At 42.1% G+C, this 17,661-nt stretch overlaps 1 protein-coding gene across 1 annotated transcript; it reads left to right on the top strand.

Annotated features, from left to right (window-relative positions):
• The first annotated feature begins 437 nt into the window (after positions 1–437).
• On the top strand, positions 438–16,589 carry LOC129821718 (S-arrestin-like). The gene is made up of 11 exons (XM_055879308.1): positions 438–541; positions 779–839; positions 962–1,006; positions 1,243–1,442; positions 5,919–5,978; positions 6,065–6,132; positions 9,131–9,266; positions 15,748–15,832; positions 15,916–15,988; positions 16,203–16,340; positions 16,475–16,589. The coding sequence occupies exons 1-11, from the start codon at positions 494–496 to the stop codon at positions 16,554–16,556; spliced, it is 996 nt and encodes a 331-aa protein (XP_055735283.1). The 5' UTR covers positions 438–493; the 3' UTR covers positions 16,557–16,589.
• Positions 16,590–17,661: the final 1,072 nt, after the last annotated feature.

Consider the following 17,661-nt stretch of genomic DNA (forward strand, 5'->3'; position numbering starts at 1 on the left):
TGCCTGGTACACTAGTGTTACCTGCAGCTGACCCCTACACGTCCAGCACCACAACTGCAGGTCAGTCAACCTGCCCAAGTGGCATTTCTACTGTACAGGTCGGGTATGGGGAAGATGGGTGGTTAAGCATGTTTGTGTAGCAATTATAAGGTAGTTATGATACGATGCAGCAACTTTCCTAGATTGGTACTGAGAAAATAGCAATGCCAGGTGAAGAGGCAAACTATTAGTACAATGAGAGAAAATTGGGTTGATGATGTCATATGATGGGGTTTTTAGAACTAGAATGCTGGATGCTTTAAACTGTTTTCAGCAGGCATTCTAGGTTGTATTGCCATGACACTGATAGACTGAGTCAGATTTGTATCTATGCCTGCAGATATCGAATAAAGACGGCCGCCAGTCAAACATCAGCCCTTATTTCATTCTATGTCAGTCAGCCGCATTTGTAGTGACAATGTAATTTCTTCTGTAGATTTCAGAGACAAAAACCATGAGCCCCAAACATGTTATCTTCAAGAAACTCTCCCGTGATAAGTCGGTGAGTATCCCTCCTAAGGCCAGCAAAAACAGTACCAGAGTTGTCTTTAAAAAAATGTTTTTATTCATTTTGGTTTTATCCTATCCATCAGCCCGTGCTTGGCATCTATGTCTATCTTTTTGCTCCTGTTTGTTTGTTTGTATTTGCAAGCAGTTGGCGACAATGACAACAACGTAGGCTATGTGCAGGGACGTTTGTCATTACCATTGGTAAAGTCTCAGGTCTGATCTGTCATAGGTTGGGGTATACATGGCCAAGAGGGACTTTGTGGATCACTGTGACTCTGTCGACCCTGTTGGTGAGTGTGTGACCGAGAAACCAAACCATTTCAGGGAAGGGAAGGACTTGGTTCTATTTGGATGTTTTTGCCTTGTGATTTTGTCATGCTCAAGAGCTATTTCTCTCCCCTGTATGAATCAGATGGAGTTGTGCTGATTGACCCTGTACAGGTCAAAGGAAAGAAAGGTTGGTTTTTCAACATTTGAACTCATCTCAGCTTTGTAAATTAGGAAATGAAGAGGGGCCAGGAGTTTTTCCTGATTATGTGATTTCACTATAGGAAAATCCCTGTGCCCTAGTTATAGCCTATGAATAGGGCACCAAGTTTTTCCTAGTAAGGTTACGTTGTCCCTAGGAATGAATGTAACCGTCTATAAAAAAAAGCAGTGAAGACATTGTTGTTTACTACTTGTGCCCCACAGTGTTTGTCATGCTGTCCTGCACGTTCCGGTATGGCAGAGATGACATGGACGTGATGGGTGTGGCCTTCCGCAGGGACATCTTTCTGACCACACGCCAGGTGTACCCCGAACTGCAGGACAAGGAAAGGAGCGTACACACCAAGATGCAGGAGAAACTACTGCGCAAGCTGGGAGACAATGCCATTCCCTTCTTCTTTGAGGTGACTGAGAGCAGACGCATGCTTCGGGGTGATGTGTACCCTAGGTACAGATCTAGGATCAGCTCCCCTTCCCCAATCCTAACCTTAACCATTAGTGGGGGAAATTCTAAACTGACCCAAGATCACATCTAGAGGCAACTTCACCCTGCACCACAGACACACAGTACACAGGGGCTCGTGCCCTCAGATTTATCCTGTTTAAAAAATATTAATGTTCCATTTTCTGTTGTTGTTTCTCTGTAATACTACTAACCACGTAGCACTTTTATGAAGTTGGCTTCAGCTAGCCCATGTACAGTTGAAGTCAGAAGTTTACATACACCTTAGCCAAATACATTTAAACTCAATTTTTCACAATTCCTGACATTTAATCCTAGTAAAAAATTCCCAGTCTAAGGTTGGTTAGGATCACCACTTTATTTTAAGAATGTGAAATGTCAGAATAATAGAGTGATTTATTTCAGCTTTAATTTTTTTCATCACATTCCCAGTGGGTCAGAAGTTTACATACACTCAATTAGTATTTGGTAGCATTGCCTTTAAATTGTTTAACTTGGGTCAAACGTTTCGGGTAGCCTTCCATAAACTTCCCACAATAAGTTGGGTGAATTTTGGCCCATTCCTCCTGACAGAGCTGGTGTAACTGAGTCAGGTTTGTAGGCCTCCTTGCTCGCACACACTTTTTCAGTTCTGCCCACAATTTTTATGAGGTCAGGGCTTTGTGATGGCCACTCCAATACCTTGACTTTGTTGTCCTTCAGCCATTTTGCCACAACTTTTGGGATTGATTTGCATTTTTCGCACCAAAGAACGTTCATCTCTAGGAGACAGAACTCCTTCCTGAGCAGTATGATGGCTGCGTGGCCCCATGGTGTTTATACTTGCGTACTATTGTTTGTACAGATGAACGTGGTACCTTCAGGTGTTTGGAAATTGCTCCCAAGTATGGACCAGACTTGTGGAGGTCTACATTTTTTTTCTGAGGTCTTGGCTGATTTCTTTTGATTTTCCCATGATGTGAAGCAAAGAGGCACTGAGTTTGAAGGTAGGCCTTGAAATACATCAACAGGTACACTTTGACTCAAATGTTGTCAATTAGCCTATCAGAAGCTTCTAAAGCCATGACATCATTTTCTGGAATTTTCCAAGCTGTTTAAAGGCACAGTCAACTTAGTGTATGTGAACTTCTCACCCACTGGAATTGTATTACTGTGAATTATAAGTGAAATAATCATTCTGCAAACAATGCACAAATGCACAAAGTAGATGTCCTAACCGACCTGCCAAAACGATGGTTTGTTCGCAAGAAATTTGTGGAGTGGTTGAAAAACGAGTTTTAATGACTCCAACATAAGTGTATGTAAACTTCCAACTTCAACTGTAGGTTCCCAATCTCCCAACCTCATAACTAGCTACCAAGAAACCATTTCAGGCTATCAATCAAGTTAGAGTAGCTAATGATGTGGCACTGTAACAGACTGACATTAGTAAATAGTGGGTGTGACACTGTAACAGACTGACAGTATTAAGTAGTGGGTGTGACACTGTAACAGACTGACAGTAGTAAGTAGTGATGTGACACTGTAACAGACTGACAGTAGTAAATAGTGGGTGTGACACTGTAACAGACTGACAGTAGTAAGTAGTGATGTGGCACTGTAACAGACTGACAGTAGTAAGTAGTGATGTGGCACTGTAACAGACTGATAGTAGTAAGTAGTGATGTGGCACTGTAACAGACTGACCTTGGTAAGAATTGGATTTGACATTGTAATAGACTGACAGTAGTAAGTAGTGGGTGTGACACTGTAACAGACTGACAGTAGTAAGTAGTGATGTGGCACTGTAACAGACTGACAGTAGTAAGTAGTGATGTGGCACTGTAATAGACTGACAGTAGTAAGTAGTGATGTGGCACTGTAACAGACTGACAGTAGTAAGTAGTGATGTGGCACTGTAATAGACTGATAGTAGTAAGTAGTGATGTGGCACTGTAACAGACTGACAGTAGTAAGTAGTGATGTGGCACTGTAACAGACTGACAGTAGTAAGTAGTGATGTGGCACTGTAATAGACTGACAGTAGTAAGTAGTGATGTGGCACTGTAATAGACTGACAGTAGTAGGTAGTGATGTGGCACTGTAACAGACTGACAGTAGTAAGTAGTGATGTGGCACTGTAACAGACTGACAGTAGTAAGTAGTGATGTGGCACTGTAACAGACTGACAGTAGTAAGTAGTGATGTGGCACTGTAACAGACTGACAGTAGTAAGTAGTGATGTGGCACTGTAACAGACTGACAGTAGTAAGTAGTGATGTGGCACTGTAATAGACTGACAGTAGTAAGTAGTGATGTGGCACTGTAATAGACTGACAGTAGTAAGTAGTGATGTGGCACTGTAATAGACTGACAGTAGTAAGTAGTGATGTGGCACTGTAATAGACTGACAGTAGTAAGTAGTGATGTGCCACTGTAATAGACTGACAGTAGTAAGTAGTGATGTGGCACTGTAACAGACTGACAGTAGTAAGTAGTGATGTGGCACTGTAACATACTGATAGTAGTAAGTAGTGATGTGGCACTGTAATAGACTGACAGTAGTAAGTAGTGATGTGGCACTGTAACATACTGATAGTAGTAAGTAGTGATGTGGCACTGTAATAGACTGACAGTAGTAAGTAGTGATGTGGCACTGTAACATACTGATAGTAGTAAGTAGTGATGTGGCACTGTAATAGACTGACAGTAGTAAGTAGTGATGTGACACTGTAATAGACTGATAGTAGTAAGTAGTGATGTGGCACTGTAACAGACTGACCTTGGTAAGAATTGGATTTGACATTGTAATAGACTGACAGTAGTAAGTAGTGGGTGTGACACTGTAACAGACTGACAGTAGTAAGTAGTGATGTGGCACTGTAACAGACTGACAGTAGTAAGTAGTGATGTGGCACTGTAATAGACTGACAGTAGTAAGTAGTGATGTGGCACTGTAACAGACTGACAGTAGTAAGTAGTGATGTGGCACTGTAACAGACTGACAGTAGTAAGTAGTGATGTGACACTGTAACAGACTGATAGTAGTAAGTAGTGATGTGGCACTGTAATAGACTGACAGTAGTAAGTAGTGATGTGGCACTGTAATAGACTGACAGTAGTAAGTAGTGATGTGGCACTGTAACAGACTGACAGTAGTAAGAAGTGATGTGGCACTGTAACAGACTGACAGTAGTAAGTAGTGATGTGGCACTGTAACAGACTGACAGTAGTAAGTAGTGATGTGGCACTGTAATAGACTGACAGTAGTAAGAAGTGATGTGGCACTGTAACAGACTGATAGTAGTAAGAAGTGATGTGACACTGTAACAGACTGACAGTAGTAAGTAGTGATGTGGCACTGTAACAGACTGACCTTGGTAAGAATTGGATTTGACATTGTAATAGACTGACAGTAGTAAGTAGTGGGTGTGACACTGTAACAGACTGACAGTAGTAAGTAGTGATGTGGCACTGTAACAGACTGACAGTAGTAAGTAGTGATGTGGCACTGTAACAGACTGACAGTAGTAAGTAGTGATGTGGCACTGTAACAGACTGACAGTAGTAAGTAGTGATGTGGCACTGTAACAGACTGACAGTAGTAAGAAGTGATGTGGCACTGTAACAGACTGATAGTAGTAAGAAGTGATGTGACACTGTAACAGACTGACAGTAGTAAGTAGTGATGTGACACTGTAACAGACTGACAGTAGTAAGAAGTGATGTGGCACTGTAACAGACTGATAGTAGTAAGAAGTGATGTGACACTGTAACAGACTGACAGTAGTAAGTAGTGATGTGACACTGTAACAGACTGACAGTAGTAAGTAGTGATGTGACACTGTAACAGACTGACAGTAGTAAGAAGTGATGTGACACTGTAACAGACTGATAGTAGTAAGAAGTGATGTGACACTGTAACAGACTGACAGTAGTAAGTAGTGATGTGACACTGTAATAGACTGACAGTAGTAAGTAGTGATGTGGCACTGTAACAGACTGACAGTAGTAAGTAGTGATGTGGCACTGTAACAGACTGACAGTAGTAAGAAGTGATGTGGCACTGTAACAGACTGACAGTAGTAAGTAGTGATGTGGCACTGTAATAGACTGATAGTAGTAAGTAGTGATGTGGCACTGTAACAGACTGACCTTGGTAAGAATTGGATTTGACATTGTAATAGACTGACAGTAGTAAGTAGTGGGTGTGACACTGTAACAGACTGACAGTAGTAGGTAGTGATGTGACACTGTAACAGACTGACAGTAGTAAGTTGTGATGTGACACTGTAACAGGCAGAGTAGTGGGTGTGTCACTGTAACAGACTGACAGTAGTACATAGTGATGTGACACTGTAACAGACTGACATAGTGTGTTGTGGGTGTGACATTGTTCTGCCGAAGTTTACAGGATGATGTGTTCTGTGTCTTTCAGTTCCCAGACAACCTGCCGTGCTCTGTGTGTCTGCAGCCGGCTCCATCCGATGTGGGCAAGGTAAGTAACACAGCCAGCAGCAGCCTTTCTACCTCAATTCATGTGCACTGTATGGTATTCTAAATTCTCAACCTCTCTGTTCACAGCGCTGCGCTGTCGAGTTCGAAGTAAAGGCTTTCTGTGCCGAGAACCAAGACGAGAAAATCGAAAAGCGGTAAGTTCAGACTCACAAACAAACAACTAGACACACCAACCAAAGTACAGTCCACTTCTGGATACTGTTTTTTTATGATTTTTTTATTTAACCTTTATTTGACTAGGCAAGTCAAATTCTTATTTACAATGACGTCCTACACCGGCCAAATCTGGACGACGCTGGGCCATTTGTGCGCCGCCCTATGGGACTCCCAATCACGGCCGGTTGTGATACAGCCTGTTGAAGTACAGTGCAGTTCCACCTTCCCAATTCATATACTAAACTCAGCAAGAAAAGAAACGTCCTCTCACTGTCAACTGTCTATTTTTCAGCAAACTTAACATGTGTAAATATTTGTATGATCATAACAAGATTCAACAACTGACACATAAACTGAACAAGTTTCACAGACATGTGACTAACATAAATGGAATAATGTGTCCCTGAACAAAGGGGGGGTCAAAATCAAAAGTAACAGTCAGTATCTGGTGTGGCCACCAGCTGCATTAAGTACTGCAGTGCATCTCCTCCTCATGGACTGCACCAGATTTGCCAGTTCTTGCTGTGAGATGTTAACCCACTCTTCCACCAAGGCACCTGCAAGTTCCCAGACATTTCTGGGGGGAATGGCCCTAGCCCTCACCCTCCGATCCCACAGGTCCCAGACGTGCTCAATGGGATTGAGATCCGGGCTCTTCACTGGCCATGGCAGAACACTGACATTCCTGTCTTGCAGAAAATCACGCACAGAACGAGCAGTATTACTGGTGGCATTGTCATGCTGGAGGGTCATGTCAGGATGAGCCTGCAGGAAGGGTACCACATGAGGGAGGAGGATGTCTTCCCTGTAACGCACAGCGTTGAGATTGCCTGCAATGACAACAAGCTCAGTCCGATGATGCTGTGACACACCGCCCCCAGACAATGACGGACCCTCCACCTCCAAATCGATCCTTCTCCAGAATACAGGCCTCGGTGTAACGCTCATTCCTTCCGATGATAAACGCAAATCCGACCATCACCCCTGGTGAGACAAAACCGCGACTCGTCAGTGAAGAGCACTTTTTGCCAGTCCTGCCTGGTCAGGCGAAGGTGGGTTTGTGCCCATAGGCAATATTGTTGCCGGTGATGTCTGGTGAAGACCTGCCTTACAACAGGTCTACAAGCCCTCAGTCCAGCCTCTCTGTCTGAGCACTGATGGAGGGAAGGTGTTATGTTCGGATGTACCGATCCTGTGTAGGTGTTGTTACACATGATCTTCCACTGCGAGGACGATCAGCTGTCCGCCCTGTCTCCTTGTCACGCTGTCTCACAGTACGGACATTGCAATTTATTGCTCTGGCCACATCTGCAGTCCTCATGCCTCTTTGCAGCATGCCTAAGGCACGTTCACGCAGATGAGCAGGGACCCTGGGTATCTTTCTTTTGGTGTTTTCCAGAGTCAGTAGAAAGGCCTCTTGTTCATTGAACAAGCATGGGAAACAAAGTTATTTGGATTTTTACGAATTATCTTTGAAAGACAGGGTTCTGAAACAGGGACTCTTCTTTTTTGTTGTGTTTATGTCACGTTCCTGACCTGTTTTCCATTGTTTTTGTATGTGTTTAGTTGGTCAGGGCGTGAGTTGGGGTGGGCATTCTATGTTATGTCTTTCTATGTTGGGTTAAATGTGTTGCCTGATATGGTTCTCAATTAGAGGCAGGTGTTTGACGTTTCCTCTGATTGAGAACCATATTAAGGTAGGCTGTTCTCACTGTTTGTTGGTGGGTGATTGTCTTCCGTGTTTGCGTTCGTCACCACACGGGACTGTTTCGTTTGTTTAGTCTGTTCCTGTTCGTGCGTTCTTCGTGTTATGTAAGTTCTCATGTTCAGGTCTGTTTAACGTCGTTTGTTGTTTTTGTAGTTTGTTCAAGTGTATTTTCGTCCTCGTTATTATTATTAAAATCATCATGTCTACATACCTCGCTGCGTGTTGGTCCGATCCATGCTCCTCCTCGTCTGAGGAGGAGAACGACGTCGACAGCCGTTAGTTTATATTGTCTTTAGTTACTCTGGATATTTGTGTATTCTGGTTTACTGCACAACAGGTCCAAGTCACTGCATTTCAGATTTAAAAAAAAATATATATATTTCACCTTTATTTAACCAGGTAGGCTAGTTGAGAACAAGTTCTCATTTGCAACTGCGACCTGGCCAAGATAAAGCATAGCAATTTGACACATACAACAACACAGAGTTACACATGGAATAAACTAAAACATACAGTCAATAATACCGTAGGAAAGAAAGTATATTTACAGTTAGTGCAAATGAGGTAAGATAAGGGAGTTAAGGCAATAAATAGGCCATAGTGGCGAAGGAATTACAATATATCAATTAAACACTGGAATGGTGGATGTGCAGAAGATGAATGTGCAAGTATAGATACTGGGGTGCAAAGGAGCAAGATAAATAAATAAATACAGTATGGGAATGAGGTAGATAGATGGGCTGTTTACAGATGGGCTATGTACAGGTGCAGAGATCTGTGAGCTGCTCTGACAGCTGGTGCTTAAAGCTAGTGAGGGAGATATGAGTCTCCAGCTTCAGCGATTTTTGCAGTTTGTTCCAGTCATTGGCAGCAGAGAACTGGAAGGAAAGGCGACCAAAGGAGGAATTGGCTTTGGGGGTGACCAGTGAGATATACCTGCTGGAGCGCGTGCTACGAGTGGGTGCTGCTATGGTGACCAGTGAGCTGAGATAAGGTGGGGCTTTACCTAGCAGAGACTTGTAGATAACCTGTAGCCAGTGGGTTTGGCGACGAGTATGAAGCGAGGGCCAACCAACGAGAGCGTACAGGTCGCAGTGGTGGGTAGTGTATGGGGCTTTGTTGACAAAACGGATGGCAGACTGCATCCAATTTGTTGAGTAGAGTGTTGGAGGCTATTTTATAGATCACACTAGAATCTAGTGTTATACTGCATGACAATTCTTCCCCAAGCCACCGGGCAACTGAGTGTTGCTCTTTGCCTCCCACAGGAGCTCTGTGCGTCTGGCCATCCGTAAGATCCAGTACGCTCCGGAGGATAATAAGACCATCCCGTCCTCAGAGATCACCTGTGAGTTCCTCATGTCAGACAAGCCCCTGCATATGCAGGTCAGCCTGGAGAAAGAGGTAAGTTGTCCTTCAGAGAAACCAATCAGTCAGCATCAGCCCCTCACCATGGGCTAGAATTGTAGGAGAAAAACCTTTGAACATAGGGGAGTGACAGCAGGCCTGGAAAGGCAAGATTTAAAATGAAGAGTTTCGTTCCAAAGTGCCATATCCACCAACCTTTTCACATTTTGTGTTTTTTCATCAGAAATGTTTGGTTATATGTACCTTCGTGTGTGTGTGTAAAATATTATTGTTCTCAGATTTTTATTTATAGATTTTAGATAAAATCGTAGGGTGTATAAATTATAATGGTTTTCAAATAACTGCCCTTTTTCTGGCCCGCAAATTGCTTTTTATGAACGAATCAATCCAGAAAAACATCTCTGTGGCCCTCCGCTGAATTTTGAAATCCCAATGTGGCTGGAATGGAATATTCGTATCCTGTATATGTGATCTGGGGTTGTCTCGCCTAGTGATCTAAAGATCAATGGACTAACTGTAAGTTGCTCTGGATAAGAGGATCCGCTAAATGACTAAAATGTTAATATTTTACATACAGATCTCATATTACTGTATTGTTTCATTACAAAAAAATACATATACAGTTGAAGTCTGAAGTTTACATTAACTTGTTTTTCAACCACTTCACAAATTTCTTGTAAACAAACTATCGTTTTGGCAAGTCGGTTAGGACATCTACTTTGTGCATGACACAAGTAATTTTTCCAACAATTGTTTACAGACAGATTATGTCACTTATAATTCACTGTATTACAATTCCAGTGGGTCAGAAGTTTACATACACTAAGTTGACTGTGCCTTTAAACAGCTTGGAAAATTCTGTCATGGCTTTAGAAGCTTCTGATAGGCTAATTGACATCATTTGAGTCAATTGGAGGTGTACCTGTTGATCTATTTCAAGGTCTACCTTCAAACTCAGTGCCTCTTTGCTTGACATCATGGGAAAATCAAAAGAAATCAGCCAAGACAAATAGTTGTAGACCTCCACAAGTCTGGTTCATCCTTGGGAGCAATTTCCAAATGGCTGAAGGTACCACGTTCATCTGTACAAACAATAGTACGCAAGTATAAACACCATGGTATCACGCAGCTGTCATACTGCTCAGGAAGGAGACGCGTTCTGTCTCCTTGAGATGAACGTACTTTGGTGCGAAGAGTGCAAATCAATCCCAGAACAACAGCAACGGACCTTGTGAAGATGCTTGAGGAAACAGGTACAAAAGTATCTATATCCACAGTAAAACGAGTCCTATATCGACATAACCTGAAAGGCCGCTCAGCAAGGAAGAAGCCACTGCTCCAAAACCGCCATAAAAAAACAGACTACGGTTTGCAACTGCACATGGCGACAAAGATTGTACTTTTTGGAGAAATGTCCTCTGGTCTGATGAAACAAAAATAGAACTGTTTGGCCATAATGACCATCGTTATATTTGGGAGAAAAAGGGGGAGGCTTGCAAGCCGAAGAACACCATCCCAACCGTGAAGCACGGGGGTGGCAGCATCATGTTGTGGGGGCAACATCTCAAGACATCAGCCAGGAAGTTAAAGCTTGGTCGCAAATGGGTCTTCCACATTGACAATGACCCCAAGCATACTTCCAAATTTGTGGTAAAATGGACAACAAAGTCAAGGTATTGATTGGCCATCACAAAGCCCTGAGCTCAATCCCATAGAAAATTTGTGGGCAGAACTGATAAAGCATGTGCGAGCAAGGAGGCCTACAAATCTGACTCAGTTACATCAGCTCTGTCAAGAGGAATGGGCCAAAATTCACGCAACTTATTGTGCGAAACTTGTGGAAGGCTACCCGAAACGTTTGACCCAAGTTAAACAATTTAAAGGCAATGCTACCAAATACGAATTGAGTGTATGTGAACTTCTGACGCACTGGGAATGTCATGAAAGAAATAAGCTGAAATAAATCATTCTCTCTACTATTATTCTGACATTTCACATTCTTAAAATAAAGTGGTGATCCTAAGTGACCTAAGACAGGGATTTTTTTCTAAGATTAAATGGCAGGAATTGTGAAAACCTGAGTTTAAATGTATTTGGCTAAGGTGTATGTAAACTTCTGACTTCAACTGTAGTACCAGTCAAAAGTTTGGACACTATTTTCTACATTGTAGAATAATAGTGAAGACATCAAAACTATGAAATTACATATGTTTTAGATTCTTCAAAGTAATCACCCTTTGCCTTGATGACAGCTTTTCACATTCTTGGCATTCTCTCAACCAGCTTCATGAGGTGGTCACCTGGAATGCATTTCAATTAACAGGTGTGCCTTGTTAAAAGTTCATTTGTGGAATTTCTTTCCTTAATGCGTTTGAGCCAATCAGTTGTGTTGTGACGAGGTAGGGGTGGTTACCTCTGCTGCAGAGGATGATTAAGTTCATTAGAGTTAACTGCACCTCAGATTGCAGCCCAAATACATTCTTCACAAAGTTCAAGTAACAGACACATCTCAACATCAACTGTTCAGAGGAGACTGTGTGAATCAGGCCTTCATGGTCGAATTGCTGCAAAGAAACCACCACTAAAGGACACCAATAATAAGAAGAGACTTGCTTGGGCCATGAAACACGAGCGATGGACATTAGACCGGTGAAAATCTTTCCTTTTTGTGTGATGAGTTTTTGGTTCCAACTGCCGTGTCTTTGTGAGATGCAGAGTAGGTGAACGGATGATCTTCGCATGTGTGGTTCCCACCTTGAAGCGTGGATGAGGAGGTGTTATGGTGCTTTGCAGGCACACTTATCAGCATGGCTACCACTGCATTCTGCAGCGATACGCAATCCCATCTGGTTTGCGCCTAGTGGTACAATCATTTGTTTTTCAACATGGCAATGACCCAAAACACACCTCCAGGCTGTGTAAAGGGCTATTTGACCAAGCAGGAGAGTGATGGAGTGCTGCATCAGATGACCTGGCCTCCACAATCACCCGACCTCAACCCGTTTGGGATGAGTTGGACCGCAGAGTGAATGATTATTTATTTTTTTACCTTTATTTAACTAGGCAAGTCAGTTAAGAACAAATTCTTATTTACAATGACTGCCTACCAGGGAACAGTGGGTTAACAGGGGCAGAACGACAGATTTTTACCTTGTCAGCTTGGGGATTCGATCCAGCAGCCTTTTGGTTACTGGCCCAACGCTCTAACCACTAGGCTGCCTGCTGCCCCAAAAACACACCAAAAAAAGCAGGCAACAAGTGCTCAGCATGTTATTCTAAAATGTGGAACATTTTAAAAATAAAGAAAAATCCTTGAATGAGTAGGTGTGTCCAAACTTTTGACTGGTACTGTATATACAGTAGATGTCATAAATGAATAATTTGTACAGTTCTTCATAATTTTTTTTGAGTCTGACTCGAGTCACAAATTTGATGACATGAGACTCGACATGATAGAAAATAAAATAACTTGAGACGACTTTGACTTGAGACTGATGACTTAAAATGTAATCTGGCCAGGTTTTGCCATGTTTTGTCACTCATTTTGTGTCACAGCGTTTATCTCCAAGCACGTCAAGACAGTCGTGAAGAGGGCACGACAAAACCTTTTCCCCCTCAGGAGACTGAAAACATTTGGTATGGGTCCTCAGATTAAGAGACCACTCTTCATTTTTTCCAGATCTGTATTAATGTAGCCTACTGATACACTAATGATAGTGAGTATGATACGGTTCAGAGCAGGAACCTTCAGGTACAACTGAAGAGCACAAACCTAAACATGTAGGCTATGATTTTAGATTAATATGTACTTTATTTATGAGATTATCAGTAGGACTGTAATCGGGGGGCATACAAACGATGACTGCACAAGTAATACAAATTTAAGTTTAGGTTATTTACAATGTTAATCTCATTCTGCGGAGCAACTAGGTGCAGAGAGAGAGGTTCAGAGCCCAGTACAGGGAAAATAGAAAGGGAAAGTGAAAGCACTGAAAATCCATTTGATTATTTTGCCTGTCCTCAGTCCAAGGATTTTGACTTTTTTCAGTACCACCCAAAACAAACCCCTCATAGTAATTCCCAATGTATTCCACTCCAAGGATATGTCGTGGCTGAATCAGATTTAGCTAGGTAACATAGATAGATAAGATGTTATTTTCATCATATGCTTGTGAGATACTTGTCATTAGAATGGTGCCCTTTGAACTATAGGGTTGGCAGTGCATTTTCCCATCTGAGCTAGGGCTTAGTCACTTGGGGCCCAGAGAGGGTAGAGGTCAGGCTTGTCTTCATATGTCAATGTATCTGTTAAACCATGTGGTGCTATGTAGAATATCAGAAGGGGAGGAGGACAGAATGGAATATTGTTTTCTTATGGGAATGTGTCTGTAACTATTCCTAAACCATGTGAAGGGATGGCGTTATTAATGGGGAACGAGTTAGTTATCTCATACAATGTCTGTACGCCAGTCACTCCCTACTTTTCTCATGGGGGGAAGGAGTAAGGCAGTGTTTGGAACCATTGTATGTCCCCACTGAGGTTGCCCTTATCTTGATATGGTATATGACCTAAGAGGCTCACTGTCTTCAGTGAGTTTGTCCAGGTTTGGGAGTATCTAGATTTGACAATTGATGTATGCTATTGGGTGAGGTGATGTTGTGGTACCAAGCATGAGATTGAAACCTCGTCTTAGAAGACCAAACTGAACAATAATTTATTAATGTTATCTAGCTATGGGATACTCCTCTTTCAAGTAAAAAGGTTATTTGTAAGTTGAGAGGGGTGTATCTTGGCTATAAATGAAACTAAGAATTGTTTTGTAAGGACTCTCAGAGAATTCATTTATAGACACTGAATTGATCTGAGTCAAAAAAGGGCTTTGGTGAAGCTCATATAATATTAAAGATAGACTTGATAATATAACTCTGACTTGTGTGTGTGGTTGGCTCTCTCTCTCTCTCTTTATTGAGTAATATAGGAAATTACCACGACAGATGGCACAAACAGAAAATGGCTGACATACAATGAAGTAACTCACTCCTCAGTATGTCTTGCATTCGCAAAACCTTCAGCCAGTGATAGTGCATTTATCAAAGGAGGCCTGTAGGCCTGGAAACATGCCCATCAGAAGGTACAGGAACATGAGAGAAGCAAGACCCATAGAGAAAGTGCAGAAGCCTTTTTCCTCAGAGCCAGCAAAGCAGACATCTGTACCCTTCTGAGTGATAAGCAAATGTCAGTTCAACAAGACCAGGTCAGAAAGAGGAGGCAGGTCATGGAACGTGTGATTGATGTCGTTAAAGTTATTGGGAAATGTGAGCTACAGGACACAGACACGAAGCTGCATATAACTTCTAAAACATGGCCGACAATCATGGCAAGTTTTTTGAGTTTATATTGTTACTAGTGGTAATTACTTCCTGGTTACTCTGAAGTAGCTATGCTCTGACTCTTCCTTAACAGGCTGACAAGGGTGAAAGAACATTTGCTGTGAGTTAAAGCTTTTATACAGAGGCATGTTTTTTGGACTTTCACATTATACTTGCAGTTATGTAGCCAATGTTCAATTTCATTGACATGGTGTATAGATGTGTTTGTGTGCTGTTGGCTTTATGGACACCAGTGAGGGAACATTGTAGTCTACGTTTTTTTGTAGAGGAGTGCTTTTTCAACTTTTGTATTATACTTACATTGTTGTAGCTAATGTTCAAGTTCAGTGAATGTGTGTGTGAGACGCTTTTTGATACTTTTGATATGCTTGATGCTTGAATATACAGATAATCATTTGAGCTAACTCTATTTCTTTTTCTCTTTTTAAAAAGCTTAGGCTAATTGTTTTGTGTGTCTAGCATTGTACATTTGTATGTGCTATGATTGGTGTATTCCTAGTGAGTGTTTGAGGGTGCACCCATAACCATAGCATACCTTAAACTCAGTGTTCAGATAGGCTACTTGTTGGTCAGTCCCAAATGTTTGTATTTTGTAATGTGGATAACTTTCTTCCCAGATGAACATAGTGGCCACATGTATAACTAGTTTGGTACCCGTTACATCAACAAATAGGGTTAGCCTACAAAATTAGCGTTCTGGTGGTTTGCGTGAACAGGGTGGCCTGGGAGGGAGTCAAATTCCCGGCTTGAATTATTGTTTCAGTCCGCCCCTGATGATACTATAACGTTGATCTTATGGAATATAAATCCCTGCATCCACAATTCCAGCAAAGAAGAAGAATACTTCTATTTTCCTTTCAGATTACGAAAATGTGTCTCTTGCTTTCAAACCCGGCTTGGAATACTAGCATCCCTGGAGCAATTTTTTGTTGTTGATTTTGGTGCCTTGCTAAAGGGCACATCTGGCTCGACTTGACTTGCTCTTAGAAGAAACGACTTGGACTTGACTCGAGTCTTGACCCGTCATACTTCGGACTCGACTTGAGACACGGACCTTGTGATTTGAGACTTGCTTGTGACTTGATTAATAGTGGCTTGGTCTGCCGCTTTTTCTCTCTCCCTGCAGACATACTACCATGGTGAACCAATCAAGGTCAGTGTCAACATCAACAACAGCTCCAGCAGATCACTGAAAGACATCACTGTTGCAGGTGAGAGTGTTGTTGTTGTTTGGTGGTGTGGTGTTTTGAAGTGACCTACTATATATGCTCATTCCGCCTGCCTTCTTCTACAGTGGAGCAGGTGACCAACGTGGTACTTTATTCCAATGACAAGTACGTAAGGGCAGTTGCCCTTGAAGAGACCTCGTAAGTATCAATCAATCAATCAGTCTCTTGTTCAGACAATTTAATTGGATTTAATTAAATACATTCCCCATTGAATAACTTTCTACCTCTGTGTAGATTTTCTCTCTATGCTACCTTTATTGCTGGTGATTTTAGTTTTTTGGTCAAATAAAGTTGCGTCATCAAGATGGTGGAATCACAAATAAGGCAATGTCTTCCTATGTTTCATCCACAGAGATACAGTGCCCTCTGGAACAACCCTGAAGAAGGTGCACACTCTCATTCCTCTATTGGCTGCCAACAAGGAAAGACGAGGTATTGCGCTGGACGGGAAACTGAAGCACGAGGACACCTGTCTGGCTTCCTCGAGCATGTGAGTGAGCATAACTACGCTCTGCTGCTCTACGATCTGACACCGGTTTACGTTTACAAGATGGCAGCAGAAGATCTCTAATATTCTGACCTGCCCCCCACCCTCCCCTCTCTCCACCTCTCTCCTGCCTGAAGTGTGAAGGAGGAAGTCCTAAAGGAAGTGCAGGGTATGCTCGTGTCCTACAAAGTGGTGGTTAGGCTCAATGCTTCCGGGTGAGTATGTGAATCTTCTATAGCTAGCCATAGCATATCTACCACAACATAATCTAAGCCCCTATGTTAAATATGTGAAATAATACCACTTCATTTAACCTTCATTTAATCACCTTCTTTCCTGATCTATTCTCAAAAGGATGGTGGGATCTAGGTATGTGTGATTTCAACTAAATATTATTAAGTAACTGTTTCCAGAGGCTTTTTTTTACTCAACTTTTTGGTCAAAGTATTACGAAGTATTCTTTTTTATTTTTTTACAGTACAGTCAGTAATAAAAAATCAAGTTTGTCTGTCATACCTATTTTTATTTTTGTGAATGTATTTTTTGTTCCAGTGAGGTTGCAGTGGAGGTTCCATTCCGGCTCATGCATCCTAAACCTGACCCAGGTTAGTTCAGGGCCTCTTAATCCCCAGCCTCTCTCTTTATGTCCACTATGTCCAATATGTCTTTCACAAAGCTCTCCACCTACACCACCCTTCACTCTCCCTTCATCACCCTCCATGCTTTCCCTCTCAGAGCCCTTGATGACTGACTAGAGCTGGGAGTTTTTCCCTGGACAGGTCACATAGTCTGGGAAATCTTCTGGCCTTTTAAATAACTGTCTACTGCACACCTTTCAATCACTGTCAAGCTTCTATTAGAACAATTTGCAGTCCGTTTCAAGCAGTGTTCAGAGGCCAATGTATTTAATCAGCTTGTCTTATTGCTGATTCCTCTAATTACTAAATCTACCCCAGTGACCCCACTGCTGTGTAGACAAGCTTACATTTAGCATTTGTAATGTCCACACATACCTAATACGCCTCTATCCAGATTACATTTAGGCCTATATAGAGAGGACACAATCTCTTCTGATGACATTCTCTTATGTTATCCCTTTATGATGACCACTGTCTTTCCATTCCTTTTCCGTACCTGGATCTGTTTGCATTATACAGCTAAGGAGGGGTAAGCCGCTCTATTTACGTTGTTTTGTTGTGATGTCATTTCATGCCACGCCCTGTTTTTGTGTGTGTGTGACCCATAGAAATAGAAAGACATAGAATGTAATGCTGAACGTCAAGGTTTTACTTCCTAGCATGGGCACACTCAATATTGCCACCAG

The sequence above is a fragment of the Salvelinus fontinalis genome, chromosome 24 (genome assembly GCF_029448725.1).
Source record: "Salvelinus fontinalis isolate EN_2023a chromosome 24, ASM2944872v1, whole genome shotgun sequence".
In the NCBI taxonomy this organism is placed as follows: Eukaryota; Metazoa; Chordata; class Actinopteri; order Salmoniformes; family Salmonidae; genus Salvelinus; species Salvelinus fontinalis.